The 16670-nt window shown below is 47.8% G+C and overlaps 2 protein-coding genes across 3 annotated transcripts; both read left to right on the forward strand.

Annotated features, from left to right (window-relative positions):
* The first annotated feature begins 3602 nt into the window (after positions 1-3602).
* PEBP1 (phosphatidylethanolamine binding protein 1) lies at positions 3603-8408 on the forward strand. Its single transcript, XM_063315544.1, has 4 exons — positions 3603-3841; positions 5433-5542; positions 5699-5799; positions 6625-8408. Exons 1-4 carry the CDS (start codon positions 3629-3631, stop codon positions 6840-6842), a joined length of 642 nt encoding a protein of 213 aa, XP_063171614.1. The 5' UTR covers positions 3603-3628; the 3' UTR covers positions 6843-8408.
* Positions 8409-11011: 2603 nt separating this feature from the next.
* CHCHD10 (coiled-coil-helix-coiled-coil-helix domain containing 10) lies at positions 11012-16472 on the forward strand. 2 transcript variants are annotated; one of them, XM_063315582.1, is made up of 4 exons: positions 11012-11173; positions 13173-13401; positions 15037-15187; positions 16230-16472. In XM_063315582.1, exons 1-4 carry the CDS (start codon positions 11127-11129, stop codon positions 16247-16249), a joined length of 447 nt encoding a protein of 148 aa, XP_063171652.1. In that variant the 5' UTR covers positions 11012-11126; the 3' UTR covers positions 16250-16472. The 2 variants fall into 2 exon arrangements, with proteins under 2 accessions (XP_063171652.1, XP_063171653.1); XM_063315583.1 differs by having other exon boundaries at positions 13176-13401.
* The last annotated feature ends 198 nt before the right edge of the window (positions 16473-16670 follow it).

Genomic DNA, 16670 nt, shown 5'->3' on the forward strand with positions numbered 1-16670 from the left:
ACTTTAAAGAGGCAAAGTCCCCCACCCCGTGACTCCATCCGTGTGTTGTTCCTGCCATAGCCTTCAGCAGGGACTTTTTTCAAGCCTGCCAGTCAAGCCTATAACCCTGGGATCTCCTGGTGGTCTCCCATCCATGTTCTACCCAGCTCCAACCCTATTTAGCTTTTGAAGGTCAGCTAGATGCTGCTGCCTGAAATGGGAAAAATGATGTTATTCCAGATGTCAAGGAATGATTGTTGGAGGTGTGTGCTGTATGTTTTGGAAAAGGCAATACTTTCTACCAAAGAATGCAGCAGTATGTGTTATTAGAGATTCTCTGATCTCTTACAATAATACCTTGTATTTTTCATACTAATGTAGTGAAGCTACTGGTAAATCAGTGACTGTTGATAACTATAAAATATAAGATAGATTTTTTTCTTTTCCTTCTTACTTTGTATTTTTAACTTTTTAAACTTCCTTTTTTTTAAGATTGAAGATTAATCTTTATTTAATAATTAATTCCAGTAATAATTAGGGCACCAGGATAGAAACCAGGAGGCTGTGAGTTCTAGTTCTGCCTTGGGCATGAAATCCGGCCAGATGACTTTGGTTCAGTCCCTGTCTCTCAGCCAACCCACCTCGCAGGGTTGTTGTTGTGGGGAAAATAGGAGGAGGAAGGAGTATTAGGTATGTTCCCCACCTTGAGTTATTTATAAAAATAACAAAGGTGGGATGAAAAAATCTAAAAATAAATGTTTTGTTACAAAAAAAATAAAGATATTAAATTTTAAAAAATAGATGCTGCTGCCTATGTGAAAATTTACAGAAAGCCTAAAAATAAATGTGAAGCATTGGGGAGAAATGTTAATCCTGACAGGACCCACAAATTGAAAATTAGAGAAGGGGGGTCCACTGAAAGAGTAGCTTGCTCAAGGCCAGGGTTGCTAAATCCATACGTAATATTTACATCAGGGACCCCCATCATTTTCCTTCTCCCCATGCGTGTCAATGATCCTTAGAGCAAAGGGCCGCTGCTTACACCCCAATCAATCATTTTTGGATGTGCTGGATAAATTGAGTTGCATTAAGCTGTCCTGTTGTTCCCTTTTGTACAGGTGTGTCTTTGCAGAAACCTCCTAGCAACAGTTGCCCATCACCAAGCAAGCAAGGGATTGCTTTCCCCAGAGACGCAGAGCAAAAGACATGCTTAAATAAACATGTCATCCACAGACACATAAACAGACCAGCTACAGTACTGTATTTGGGCAAATATGATGGAGGAGACCCCAGCCGAGCTGAGAACACAGGGGCATTCTGCAAGGAACAAGGTAATCCTGGGAAACCTGTCCTTAAAATCATCCAGATTAAAAATCAAACTAAAATTGGTTTGAAATAAAACGCCTGCAAGCAAACTACCAACCTCGGAGATCACCAAGGACGCCACAAACTAAAACTGACTGCAAAATATTAGATTCTCTGCAAGAGGTCCAGGTCAAACATTCCAGAACCATCCTTGGACGGGGCAGTCAGCAAAAAGAGAAATCCTTAAAAAAGCCAATGAAGAAATGGATTGCAAGCACAGGCGGGGGCACAGAGAAGAGGAGAAGAGGGAACCAACACCCCACCGCAAATACAGGTAATCCTCGCTTAATGATCATTTGTTTAGTGACAGTTCGGACTTAATGATGGTGCTGAAAAACCAACTTGTGACTGGTCCTCACACTTAGGACCGTCACAGTGGCCCCACGCTCATGTCATCACAATTTGGGTGCTTGGCAGCTGGTTCGCATTTATGACCATCGCAGTGTCCCATGGTCACATGATCACCAATTTCGACCTTCCCAGCTGGCTTCTAGGAGGCAAAATCAGTGGGGAACTGTGTGATCTGCTTAACGACCATGTGGTTCGCTTAAGGACTGCCACAAAAAGGTCATAAAATCAGGTTTGATTCGCTTAATGACCATTCTGTTTAGCAACCAAAATTCCAGTCCCAATTGTGGCTGTTAAGTGAGGATTACCTGTATTATTACTTCTTTTTTTTCAGAATCCCAGATCCTATGAAGAAGTAGGCATCGAAACGGTGGACCAGCTTTCCCCAACCAGGGGCTTTTCCAGATGGGAAGGGTGATAAAAGGCCTGTGGGGTGGGGATGATGGGGTTTGTAGCCCAGCGCATCTGGAAGACATTGGGAGATACCATCCAAAAGCCAATAATGGCGAAGATGGGTCTGCGGGGACAGATTCCCAGGAGGAGCAAAGCAGAAGGAAAAGGCATCCATGAAAAAAGAATTCCAGCTGTAAAAGGTAAAAAAAACCCCAATGCTTGCTGCCCCGTTACCAGCGCAACAGCTAGATCAGAAATGAGAAATGCTGCTTGGCTGAAATCCGTTGCCCCTTGCTATGAAGTGCAACACCTGTTGAATGTCTAACTTGGTGTCTGCAAAGGATAGAAGGCATTCCTTTTCTCAGCCAACAAGTATAAAATCCTGGTGAATTTGCAGCGAAAAGGAATCCCTTGTCCTCAAGGCTAGATCGGATAAGTAGCAGATTAGATTAGAGCACCGTTTCTCAGCCTTGGTGTCTTTAAGATGTGTGGACTTCAACCCCCAGAATTCCCCAGCAACCTGCATCTTAAACAGAGGCCCACATGAAGTTAATAGCTACCATGGCTGGTACTTGGCAAGGGATATCAGATTTTCCTGTTGCTTTTTGACACGGTTGCATTTGTCATTGCAGATTAAATGCATGCAATGGCAGGGCTTATTAATAAACAAATAAAAAGGGTTGATGAATACACAAAGGTCATGGTTCTTGATGCTAAGTCAGTCTCCAAGGGAGTCCAGGAGGGATGTGCGGCAATGGCTATTGGTCTAGGCTGGAAAAAACCAGACCCCCACTAGGTGGCGGGAAAGAGAGAGAGAAACCTCTTTTTTCCTTCGCAGCCCAGATATAGAAGTCCAACACACACTGAACCTTTAATTCAGTGTTTCTCAACCTTGGCCATTTTCAGATGTGTGAACTTCAACTCCCAGAATTCCCTAGCCAGCATGGGTGGCTAGGGAATTCTGGGAGTTGGAGTCCACACATCTTAAAATGGCCAAGGTTGAGAAACACTGCTTTAATTCTTTAAAATGGATGTGTATAACCGAATCATTGAACTTTTAATGCTTTAATTGGAGAAATATAATTTAATTCTTTAATTGGCTAAGTATCACCAAACACCTCTAGCCCATGTCTTTTTGCAAAAATGGCCTCTTCCAGGAGCAGGGTACTTGGTACAAAAAAGCTGAGAATCACCGAATTAAGCTTTCTTGCTTTTTTTTTTCTTTCTCTTGCCAGCTCTTGTCAAAACAATTGAACAAAACCTACGGAGACATGCCCTAAAAAGAGCCCTTCTTTTTGGTCCACTGCAGACAAGTGGGTGGTGAAAAGTCCAGTTTGGGGAAAAAAAATACCTTTGCACATGGACAGAGGCACGGTGGCTCCTACGAGCGCCCCGCCTGCCAAGCCGGCTCCAGTCCGTTTCCAAGCTGTCCCGCCCTCCTCCGACGGACCCACGCCTCGGCCAATGGGAGCAAGAAGGAGAGGTCCCGCTGCCTGGGATTGGAGGAGGAAACCGTCACTCCGGAGACCGCGCATTCCGCTGGATGGGCCTCGCGCGCTGCTTTTGCTGGCTGCAGCGAGAGGGGAAGAGGCGCTTGGGGTCCCGTTCCTTTGGTGCAACGATGCCGGTGGATTTGAGCGGCTGGGGGGGCTCCTTGAGCCTCCCCGAGGTGGAGGAGAAGCCGGTGCATCCTCTGCGGGTCCGCTACGGGGCGGTGGAAATCGAGGAGCTCGGCCAAGTGCTTACCCCGACCCAGGTAAGGGCCGCCCGCGGCGGGGTGCAAAGTTGCATCGCCTTTTCCCGTTGCAAAAGGGAAGCCTCTTCCCCGTCCTTTTGCGGGAGGGAGCTCGGGCCTACACACGCGCGCGCGCGCGCACACACACCCCGTATTCTCCGCTCCCCCCTTCTCGTTCTGCAACGCTGCTCTGCGGCGCTTCCAAATCCAACCCAGAAAGGCGTTTCGGGGCGCCTTCTTGCAGCTCCTAAAAGTGGCGGCTGCATAAAGGAATTCCGAAACGCCCCGCTTCGTAGGACGCAATGAAGAGAGCATTTCGCGTCCCGCCCCCCGGGCTATCTGCAACTCCTCGTAAGATCACGCAGCCCTCCATTGCTGCAGATCATCAACATGTCGCAGTTGCAACCGTTTAGCAAGGCCCGTCTTGCCGCCCTCGCTCCCTCTCGGGACTCGGGTCATTTGCAAGGGAACCCAGAGTAAAAAGGGTGTCTTGGAACGTGCATTATTGCCTACTGCTTGGGACGGACGTCAGAAGGGGGGAGAATCCTGCATGGCCTTTTTAAGAGACGAGCAATCGGCTTTATTGCGCATTCTTTGTCTAGCCTTAAAATGGAAAAGAGAAGAGCGAGGGGTAAAAAAAAAAAAGCTCCCTAAAAATATAAAGGCAGCTATTGCCAAGATGGCATCTTCCCAAAGAGGGGCGGAGACCAGTAGCAAATTTGCCCAAGGCCTTCCATTCTCCCTTCTCCTCCGCTGCAAGGCCGGGGCAGGCCCGGGAGCGCGTGCCCGGTCGGGGTGAAGGCCGCGCGCGTTGGCGCCTGCGGTGCAGAATCGTGCATGCACGGGCCGGGGCAGTGCAAAATCATTTGCATTGGCAGAGAACCTTTTTAGAGTCCAGGGAGGTGTATATGGCTGAGAGAGAAACCATGGTTTAATTTCTAACCGAAAACGATGTTTAATTTCCTTCCAGATCTCTGGCTTCCCATTTTTGTCAAATTGACTGCCTATTATTATTATTATTTCAGAGGCCTTACAGCCAATTTATGAGAATCAAATGGGCTGACAAGCAAATGATCAGAGGAAGCTCTTTTTCACTCCATGGGTGATTTTGCACAGTTTTGATAGTAAACATCTGGAGGTTAGAGAGCTTATTTTGTGGAGGGGTTGGGCTGTGTTCAGTGGGAGGTAAGGATTTTAAGCCACCCTGGGAAAAACTTGGATTTTAAAGGGTAGGATTTTTTTAAAATGGCTGTACAGATTGTCTAATGCAGTGTTTCTCAGCCACCCAGATGTGTGGACTTCAACTCCCAGAATTCCACAGCCAGCCATGCTGGCTGTGGAATTCTGGGAGTTGAAGTCCACACATCTGAGTGGCTGAGATTGAGAAACACTGATGTAAAGCATCGGTTCCCACCTTCAGGAACAATAAATGCTTTTTAAATTTTTTGTCCTTTTATCATTTGCTGAAAGCGCGGGCGCCCTGCAAGGGGGAAAAAATCGGCAGCTCTTACTATAGAGCTGACTTGGTAAATGCGTATTTCTTCTGCCACGTCTTTCCTTTGTCTTTTCTCTTTTGATGTGGAGTAAAGTTTTGCTCGGTTTATTTTGGCAGGTCAAGAACCGGCCAACCCACATGGAGTGGGAAAATTGCAGCCCAGATAAATTCTACACTTTGGTTCTTACCGATCCGGATGCTCCGAGCAGGAAAAACCCCAAGTTCAGGTGAGTCAGTTGCGAAACTGGGAAAGTGCAAGGAGTCCTACTAAACAGGGACGCTTTTTAGCATGTTGCAAGATGTTGCGTCTCTTCTGCATTTGGCATGTGTTTTGCATTTTGTGCGTTGCAGGAATGGAGTCACATTCTCTCCTCCTTTTTTAGGGAGTGGCACCACTTCTTGGTGACCAACATGAAAGGCAATGATATCAGCAGTGGGCGTGTTTTGTCAGATTATGTTGGATCTGGTCCTCCTAAAGGAACGGGTAAGTGACCAGCGGTTCCCTGTACTGGTGCTTTTTATCCTTTCAAAGCAAAGAAAACAGTTGCTTTTTACCTTACACTTCACAAAGTGGTAAGCTGCCTGCTTTGGTAGCAGTCTATCAGCAGAGAGATACCACAATGAAGGCAGGAATGGGTCTTTGCAAGTACAGGTAGTCCTTGCTTAATGGCTACAATAGGGACTGGATTTTAGGTTGCTAAGTGATGCAGTTGTTAAGTGAATCCGGACCTGATTTTACAACCATTTTTGTGGTAGTCATTAAGCGAATCACCGTGGTTGTTAAGTTAACCACATGGCTGTTAAGCGAATCATGCGGTTCCCCATTGATTTTGCTTGCCAGAAGCTAGCCAGGAACATAGAAAATGGCGATCACATGACCATGGGACACTGTGATGGTCATAACTGCTAACTGGCTGCCAGGCGCCTGAATCTTGATAATGTGACCGTGGGGATGCTGCAACGGTCATAAGTGTGAGGACTGGTCATAAGTTGTTTTTTCAGCACCGTTGTAAGTCTGAACCATCACTAAATGAATGGTTGTTAAGTGAGGAGTACCTGTATAATTTAACCTCCTTTCTATTGAGTAATTACCTTATTTTTTTTCCCCATCTTCTTTGGCCTTCTTTAATCCCCATTTTTAATGTGTGTGTGTGTTGTTTTTTTTAAAAAAAATCAATTTATAAACTACCCAGTGTTGTTGGGAGTTGGGTAGCATATTTATCAGTCTACCACATTTGCATGCTGCCTGATGCTGAGTGAGATGCATCTGAAGGGGTATCCGTTTCTTGTTTCTCTCCTGTGTCCACAGGGCTCCATCGCTATGTCTGGCTGGTTTACGAGCAGCCGCAGCAGCTGAATTGCAACGAGCCCATCCTGAGCAACTGCTCAGGGGACAAGCGTGGCAACTTCCAAGTGTTGTCCTTCCGCAAGAAATACAAGCTGGGTCCCCCCATTGCGGGCACGTGCTACCAAGCCGAGTGGGATGACTACGTGCCCAAACTCTACGAGCAGCTGTCTGGGAAATAAAATCTCTTGGTGCCTTGCCCCGGTTCCCCTTTCTTGGAAAATCTCCCATTAGGATAAATGGCTAGAACAGATACCCTGGTTTACTCCAGATGCATTGCTGAAAAGGAATCAGTAACATGGCTGCACCGCCTGTTAGTTGGGAATAGGGAGCTGCACAAGTTGGATTTCTGACAACACAGGTTTGTGGCAAAACACAGGGCCCATGCAGTGCTTGGCGTTCATTTTGGACCTTGCTTTCAGGATACACAGGAGCGCACGCCCAACCCCTGTGGTGCATTAAAGCAGCTGTGTCTGCTGCGTGGGGAGCCTTCTGGTGCAGCTGCACATTTCAGAGAATGTGGCTGTTGTAATGGGTGGCGGATAAACCTTCGTGCTGCTGCATGTTCCAGATCACCCTTTTTAAATCTGATTCAGAGCATGGCACAGCCCTAAAAGGTTCATGGCTCTCTTCAAGGCCGAGGAAGCGGGGCAAGATGATTTTTGACTGTTTCGATTTGATTCCCTAACTTTGCTTGAGATCCCACTCTCATGCTGACTTGTCCAAATCCCCATGATTTTCCTTAAATTGATGCTAGATTAACAACGTCAGTGTGATGAGTAACAACATTGAGATGCTAGGTGGAATATCTCTGATGGTGGTACTCCATGATTTACAACATTGCAATTATTAAAATGGACGAGCAGGATTCCATTGCAAGGGAGTGGCTGGCCTTGTGAACCAAAATGAAAAACTGGTCTTTTTTAATCAGAGTTTACGGGCCCTCTGTTTAACCAGCAGCCTCTATTGTTTTAAAAGTTGTTTCCCTGCAGCTGAATGGTATGTTGTGTTGCTAAGCTAGATAGGCTTCAGTCCTGAGAATAGGGAACCCCTATTTTCTGTAACCATCTAGACATCGGAGCAAACTTGGCTGGCTGTGAGGGGAATTGCACAACCACGTTGCATGAAATGGGGTCCAAGTGTGAAGGATTTTGTGCAGAATGCCCTAAACTGCATTCCTCTAGAGACAGCGGAATGACAATTTACAGGATTTCTAGCCAGCATGGAATTGTAGTCCCAATGCATCTGGAAGGTGCCAGATAGATTGGGATATCATAAAACTGGAAAATAAACATCTTACCATAAGTGGAGGTCAAGTTGGTTTCCCGCGGTTTCCAACTAAAATTCTGTAATCCCTGTTTGCAGTGATTTTCCATTAAAGAGGAACTGGGCTGTGGTTCCACAATTGTCATACCTGACCTTTTAGTCTGTTTAAATTTTGATTATCTTGATGAACTTCTCTGCTCTTACTGGATATCAGAGTTCTCATGACTGCCCTAGAAGGCCATGATTGCTCAAGTTCATTTGTCTCTTTCAGTCCCGTTTTACAGATAACATTTCTGGATGTAATTCTTTTCCCCTCTAAGTTGCTGTTAAATAGGATATATAGCAAGTCTTGAATGTCCTCTGATCTTCATATTTAATATGCCGATTCACCAGTATTGTAGCTGTCTGTTGACAAAGGGTGTCTTTATGGATTTGTTTTGTTCTCGTTAAGAGCTTTCAATTAAAAATGAGGGTTACCTTCACTTTCCATTCTGCTCCTTCATAGATGCCTAGGCTGGATTAACCAGGTCAGTTCCATCGTAAAGCTTGGCTACTTAACCTTACTTAGGCTCCTGATGGCTTGGTCATTCAAGTAAACCCAGTTCTTTCGGTTGGCTTAATGACTGTATTGTGTGATCCAAAAAAAAAAAATTGGTTTAGTTCAGTAACCAAGTTAATTTGGCTAGGAGGTGGGAGAGCTCTGATCTGGGTTTGAAGAAGGGGATGCCTGGCCTCAGACGGGTTGTCCAGCACTGCTTGAAGTCCTCCTGTGAAGAGCAGAACGTAAGTTCCAATTGTTGAGTTGCCCTTGAAGAAAAATATCGACATTCATTCATCATGTCTCATCCTACTAGCTGGGGCAAGAGAAAACACACACAAATTTTGATATATCATAGGATTTTTATAAATCATAGGATTTCATTTCTCTTCTCTCCCCCTCCCTGCATCTTTCCTGCCACTCCTGAGCAAAAAGTGGGGGGTGGGCCATTTCTTGTTGAAGTGAAATGTTATACTGAAGCTGATTCAATTGCTGTATTGCAAACATGGACCTCTAATGTTGCAGTGAGCCGGTAGTCCTCACTTAACAACCACAATTGGGACCGTCTTTTCGGTTGCTAAGCAAAGTAGTCCTTAAGCGAGCCCTACCTGATTTTACTACCTTTTTTGTGGTGGTTGTTAAGTGAACCACGTCGTTAAGCAATCATGCAGTTCCCCATTGATTTTGCTTGTTAGAAGTTAGGTCAAAAACGGCGATCACGGGACCCTGCGACAGTCATAAATGCAAGCTGGCTGCCAAGTGCCCAAATCGTGACTGTGGGGACTTTGTGACAGTCGTAAGTGAGAGAACTGGTCGTAAGTTGTCTTTCCCAACACCTCTGTAAGTCTAAACTGACAATGAATGGTTGTTAAGTGAGGACTACCTGTATTTTTACCTGCCTGCAGGATGGGGCCTGGCAACTTTTCATCATCCTGATCTCTAGCAACGGGGCTGGATCAGTTTCCTCTCTCCAGGTGTGCCAGCAATTGTTTTTAGGCCTTCTGCTTTCCAATGAAGCCAGAAGTGTGCCCAGGTAGAAAAATTGCCTGCTGAATTAAATGACTTGAGTGGCTCGGGAAGACCAAGAAGAGCAGAAGGACCATAGATCTGTGAAAGGCTAGAGTGCTATGCTTCTATTCTCAATCATGAATTTATGCCTGGGTAGATTCCTCCACTTGGAATTACCAGGGAAGCGGGCCCGCAACTAGGGTCTGTGTCACCTGGGGCAAACATAGATTCCATGCCCATTTTGGTGCCCCCCCCCCCGGTTGCAGCCCCCCTACTGCCCCATTGCAGCCCTGTTTGTAGGATGGATTTTTCAGAAAATGACAGAAAGCACGTTGAAGATAACACGGAACTCTGGATTTCATTTCTCTGGGGTTCCCCCCCCTTTTTTTCCTTTTTCATACTTCCATTCTATTGTAAAATTATAATTTTCCTCTTTGGAAAATACCTTGGATGTATTAGCTGTACGAGAGAGCACAGAAGGAACAGAATGAAAAAACGCTATCGAGGACCCGGAATTTAACTCCACAGTCCAACTTGGTCCAAGTCTTCTGAGAAACTCAGCTTTTTTGTAAAAGGAGGAATCCATACACTCCCGGTCATCAGGCTGGCATGTTAATGCACAAACGAATATCTCTTATTGAGAAGATAACTTGGTTAAGCAACCACGAAGGAATGTCAAAGTCTGTGCTGTGCTACAAGGGGGGCTCTTTTTGTCTTACGGAGCGGGATAAATATAGAAGCTGCCATTACCGCTAAGAGTTGCTCTTTCTGACATTAGATGTTTGATTTAGTGAAGCTGAACTAGCAGCTCTGCTATTTTTCTTTGGTTCAGCTCTGCATGAGCGTAAGAACAAGATGCTGAGGTCAGAGGGCAGCCTGGAGGGTGATGCCCTTAAAACCAACACAGCCGCATTGTATTGGCTCGAGAAGGCAGCCGGTGTTTCATCTGCTGGCCCTCCATTTGTTTCCTGGGCGGCTCCTCTTCTCTCCAGTCACAAATGCGCACTTTCCCATTGTGAACTAAGGTTGAGAAAATGTGTAAAAGCCTTACGCAGACGTTTTGCAGAAAGAAGAAAAGACAACTGATGGTTTCTGGCAGTGTTTCTCAACCTGAGCCCCTTTAAGATGGGTGGGCTCCAGCTCCCAGAGTTCCTCAGCCAGCCCTGCTGGCTGGGGAACTCTGGGAGTTAAAGTCCACCCATCTTAAAGGGGCTCAGGTTGAGAAACACTGATTTGGGGCTTAGAGTTAAAGAGGGGAAAGAAGATGGCAATCTCTCCATAAAAGTGCAGGAGTCAAAAGCCTGGGTGGGGTTTTTTTTTTCACTTTTTCACACGTTCATTCTATTGTAAAATTCTAATTAAAACACCTGAAAACGGAAAGACGGCAAGAAAGGGAACGAGCCGGGGGACCGGACACCGGGCTCGTGAAGGTGATGGGGAGGTCGTCGGGTCTCTCTGCTGTTTCCTAGCTCTACGCGGCCAGGACGGGCGGGGCAGGAGCGGGTGGGCCGGGCCGGCGCTTGCGCAGAAGGGCCGCTCTGGCCACGTGGGGGTGGGGTTCTAGAACGCGGCTGCGTCACAGCGAGGCTCAAGGAGATTCCGGGCGTCTCTCTCGCCGAGCGGAGCCGGTGCAACCGCAGCGTCCGAGGCCGCGATGCCCAGAGGCGGCCGGAGCGTGGGGTCCCGCCCGACGGCGGCCAGGTACGCGGGGGAGGCGTAGCCCGCTCCCCCCTCTCTCGAGCTGCCCTCCCGAAAAGGGCACCCGCCTTGCCCCGGGCACCGTTCCGCCCCCCTGCCCTGGCTGGAAGCCCAACGATCCCTCTCCTAAGCCAGGAAAGCGTTCTGTGCATGCTCAGGAGCCCTGTCTTCGGGAGGACAGGGGCGGCTTGGATTTCAGCCGCTCCTCAAAGCCTTCGGGGGTTCTCCGCCTCTCTCGGCGGTGGGGCAGCCTCAGGGATTCTTCCCTCCGAGAAAGGGGGAGCGCTCTGTGCATGCTCAGGAGTCCTGCTTCCTGGATTAGAGCTGGCTTTGTTAGAAGGGTAAGGTTGTACGGACAACGCCTTGAGTAAAGCGGGGAAAATGGGAGGCGGGAGTGTTAAGGGTGTTTGCCCCCTTGAGTTGACCAAATATTCCAAAAAAGTGGGATAAAAATTTAATAATAATAATAAATGTTGTCAACCGCCCAGTCCCCCTTCTGGGGGGAGATGGGTGGTGGCTAAATTTAATGATTAAATAAATAATTAAATCATTATTAAATAATAGTTAATACATGATTAATAACGATGATTAGTAAATAATTAATAATACATTAATAACAGTGCTGTTTCTCCCTCTTCCCTTGGGAGGGCCCTAGTGATTTTTTTTCCTCCAAAGGGAGAGCGAAAGAAAAGCAGTTGATGCCCATGTCCAGGAGCACTGAGGTTTGAATTGTACCTCCTCCTCTTTGGGACTCAAACCAGATAAAATTCTCTCCTTTCTCCCCCCACCCCCTCATAAATAAATCTCATTTTTGTCTCCCTGGAAAAGCCTGTTCTGCCCATTCGTGTGCGGAACGAATGGCATCTCCAGGCCTTCGTTCATCTGATATTATGACAGCCTGCATTTTTCAGGGGCTCGCACAATACCCCCTCTTCCTCTTTTTCTCCACAACAACAGTCTTGTGATGTAGGTTGGGCTGAGAAGGAGCGCTTCTGTGGCTGGAGGTTGGGGGTTGAGCATGGCTCTCCCTGGTCTCAGCCTGGCTCTGTGTAGAATAAGGTGGCAAATGCCCCTTGAGGCTCCATAAAGCTTCGGAGCAGACTGGATAAGCTTTTAGGTGTTAGTTTTATTTCAGTCTTTCGTGTGTGTGTGTGTGTGTGTGTGTGTCACACCCTCTTTCATTGTGGAAGGAAAAGGACAAGCCTTAATCGTGGGCAGCCAAAGATCGGAGACTGGAGTGTGGACGGCAAAGCCTCCGATGGAAACATTCTGCCCCAGTTGAATTTTTGCCAGTTCCCTGGGTGACAAAGACAGGGCACCTCAAGGTGACCCTTCGGGTGGCTTGGTGGTGCAAGAGTTTGGAAAAGGAGGTGAATTGCCGGTTATAAATCAACGTAAGAGGAGATTTGTTCATCCAGACTTCCTTGCTTCTGGAGGATTCAGCTAGAAATGAAGTGAGATGACAAACTGAATATATACAGTGGGGTAGTGGGGCAGATGCTTGGCCAGGAACAAGGAGATCCAGATTCTAATCCCCACGTAGTCCAGCCCATCTCAAGGGATACGGGTTCTCCTTCATGTCGGATGGGAGATCGGAGTTGGTGGACCATTCTACAACACCGTTCCAGCCCTCCTCCTCCTCCTCATAAACCAGGGTTTCTCCACCAGGGTGCCGTGGCACCCTCGGGTGCCGCAAGAGGTCACTAGGGGTTCCCCGGGAGATCACGATTTATTTAAAAAATTATTTTAAATTCGGGCAACTCCCCATTAAAGAGGTAAGTTTCATTCTTTACTTTAAGAACCCTGTTAATGCATCTAGACAGGCCTACCCATGAAATGAACATAATAATTTTGTAACTTCCGGCCTATCTTTGAGCCTGGCTGTGCAGGGGTTCTCCGAGGCCTGGAAAATATTTCAAGGGTTCCTCCAGGGTCAAAAGGTTGAGCAAGGCTGTTATGAAGGCTACTGACTCTCACCTCCTCCATCTTTGTGTTGTCTCAGCAGTCCAGCAGCTTCTCAGGCTCACCCCCCTGCTCCCCCTCCTCCTTCTGCTGTGGCCATGCCAGCCCAGCCTCAGCAGCCTGGCTTGATGGCCCAGATGGCTACCACTGCAGCGGGGGTGGCCGTTGGCTCCGCCGTGGGCCATGTAGTTGGCAGTGCCCTCACGGGGGCCTTCAGCGGCGACAGCAGCTCCTCCGAGCCAGCGAAGGCGGCCAGCAGCCCTGCCCAGGTGAGGCTCCAAGGAAGGGACCTGAGGCTGGGTTCCCACCACACGGGTGGTGAAATCAGGTCAGGAGCTGGCAGTTGTCTGCACACTGTGCTTGAGTAGTGGTCGTGAAGTCTGCTTTGGGGGATCATCCCAAAGTGGAAACTGTAGGAGAGGTGGAAGGAACATTGGAGGATAGTAGGGAGCTGGTGTGGTGGAAGTGCTGGACTAGGAGTCGGGAGATCCAGGTTCTGGTTCCCCCTCAGCAGGGAAGAGCCAGGATGGCCCAATGTTGAAGGTGCTGGAGCAGGAAGCCTCCACGTTCCAGTCCCTGCTAAGCCACCAAAACTCCCTGGAGGTCTTTGGGTCAGTCCCTCTCTCAAGGGGGCCCAAGAGCCACTGCGGTGCAATGGTGAAGATGCTGGACTAGGAGTGGGGGGACCCAGGTTCTGGTCCCCCCTCAGCTATGGAGGCTCCCTGGGGGACTTTGGGCCAGTCCCTCCCTCTGAAGGCAAGAACCAGGGTGGTCCATGGAGAAGGTGCTGGGCTAGGAGTGGGGAGACCCAGGTTCTGGACCTGCCTTGGGCTCTCTGGATGATGTGGGGGATAGTCCCTCTCTCTCAGCCCCAGAGCCAGTGTGGGGTAAGGGTGAAGGTGGTGGACTAGGAGCAGGGAGTCCCCAAGTTCTAGTCCCTGCTAAGCCACCAAAGCTCCCTGGAGGACTTTGGGCCAGTCCCTCACTCTTGGTCCAAGAGCCAATGTGGTCCAGTGGAGAAGGTGCTGGACTAGGAGCGGGGAGGCCCCGGTTCTGGTCCACCCTCAACCACAGAAATTCCTGGGGGACTTTGGGCCAGCCCCTCCTGCTCAGCCCAAGAACCAGGGTGGTGGAGTGATTGAGTGGAGAACAACCAGATCTTTCTAAGTTTCCTAAATGACATAAGGGTGGGAGCCACACGAATCCTGGTGGGAGCTCCTGGAACAGATAGGATTGTCAATGACACAGGCATTTAACTACCCAACAGTGAGATCCTTCCCTCCTGGGTTATGCTGGCATGAGCCATGCAGAGAAATCGGGCCTAAGCAAGGGGCAGCTTTGCATATCCCAACCCAGCCAAGAGAAGAGAATATCTTTATGCAGAGTTTTTCACAGCTTTCTTTCAGCTATGACTTTGTGGAGGAACTTCAGGGACTTTCAGGAAGCACCACATTACAGGTTTCATCCTCATTGGGGATCTTCAGATGTGGGTACCCAGATGTTATTCTGTGGGGTTCAAACCCTGAACTGAGAAATGAACTCAACAGATCTTTGCACTTTGGATGTCCATACCCAGTGCTTTAGCTGTCTGAGCTGTCTAGTCTTGGTGCTCAGCTGTTGCAGGAAGAACAGATGTTTCAAGGTCTCATTTCCAGACATGGAGATTAGGTGGCAGGTGATGAGAAGACTTTTGTCTGAGAACTCTGAGCAGTTAATACTGAGAAGGATGGACCTTCCCTGTCCAGGTCTTCTCAGATATTTTGGACCACAACTTCTACCATCCTAACCCTGGGCTGTGCTGGCTGGGACTTAGAAGAATCTGGAAGGTTACTGTGTTCAGTGCATGGCTACCAAGCAATCTTCGCTTGCCCTGTGGGATTGAATGTCTTTCCTTTTTTCGCTAGGATTCCAGGCAGGTGCCCACCCATCAGCCGTCCCAGTATGGACCTTGCCTCTATGAGATGAGGCAGTTCCTGGAGTGTGCTAGTAACCAGAGTGACTTGACCTTGTGTGAGGGCTTTAATGAAGCCCTGAAGCAGTGCAAACAGGCCAACAGTGAGTATTGCCATGGTGGGGGGGAAAGGAAGCATCTTGGTGGAAGTCCAGATCAGCAGGAGTCTGGTTGCACCACATTTTATGAAAAGGCATCAGCTTTGGTGAGTTGCATCTCACTTCACCAGATGCCTGAAGCAGCTTGGCTGATGGGGGATTTAAATTGGAATGAAGCTGGGTGGGTGGGGGATCAGAGTGGGTATGCACCTGCAGATTACATTTGAGACAGATCACAATCAGCTAACAACTGTGACGGGTGAAAAACCCATTGGGTTTCTGGAGACCTTCTGAGGTAGCCTGGAACGCTTAAATGGATGTGAGTCTAGCAATCTCTTGTTCCATGGTGCTTTTAAAGTCTCTTCCCCTCTCCCCTCCCATCACTTTTAGATCTGCAGTGGAGGGTGAAATGCTCTGATATTATGTGATCCTTGTTTTGAGTCCTGATGTCAGACATGGGTCTCTTAATTCTTGACATCAAGGTTTGACCCATTTGGCCTATGTAGACTCCAAAGGGATGTTGCTGGCAGATCACATTAGCGGAAGTGTGTGTGAAGGGCCCTCTAAGCTTGTCTATGTCTTTCTGGGGGCCTGTGCTGGTGGTGCTGTTGCTGTAAATGGGGACCTCCTTGCTTTATGAAGTCCTCAAGGGAGGACAATTCATGAGTCTTCCAAGCCAAGCACTCTTCCATAGAGTGGCAGTATTAGGGCTGAGCTACATGCCAGGAATTCCATATAAAGTGAGCTGCTTTCTCAGCCTCTATTCTCCCCCCACCTGCCATAAAAATGAGCTACAGCCTCTCCTGTTGATGTGTTAGATGTTCATCACCAACCAGGTCTTTAATTGTCCTCCTTCCTTCCCCCTCTTCCACTTTCCCAAGCCAAGATCTGAAACATTAGGACTCTGCTTTACAGGGCAGAAAATCCGTTCACATCACATGTCCGACCTCCTGTGCAATTCAGTGCTTTATTCAGCCAGTATGTCTTCATAGCTTTTATGAAAACCTCTTTCACGTTGAAGCCAACTGGTCCTGTCTGTCTTTTGCAGGTGTGACTTCCCTCTTGTGAAGAAATGAGAAAGGTCAATACTGAGCCATGAAGGTAATGGAGAACCTGGATGTTGAACTTAAGAAGAATCCTGACTGGCACAAGAGAAAGGCTGAGAATCTGACCAGCTCAATCAGTTTTTCTCAGCTGTAGATTTATAATAAGGAGAGGTTTTAAATGCAAGGATAAATGGATTTTTGTACAGAGGAAAGTCAAATAAAAGCAGGTGGTTTATTTAAAACTAGTACCCGAGTACATGATTCTGTTTGCTTTGGTCCATATGTATCTGGCCAATGTGTAACAATTCTTTAAAAGAGGGATATATAACTAGCCAACAGAGTGTGGAAATTTCTGGAGAACACATCTAACGGACTTTTCCCCAACTTGGTGATCTTTGGACACAGTGGATTACAATGCTCGTAATTCCAGCTGAAGGGGGTCG

The sequence above is a fragment of the Candoia aspera genome, chromosome 15 (assembly GCF_035149785.1).
Source record: "Candoia aspera isolate rCanAsp1 chromosome 15, rCanAsp1.hap2, whole genome shotgun sequence".
Taxonomy (NCBI): Eukaryota; Metazoa; Chordata; class Lepidosauria; order Squamata; family Boidae; genus Candoia; species Candoia aspera.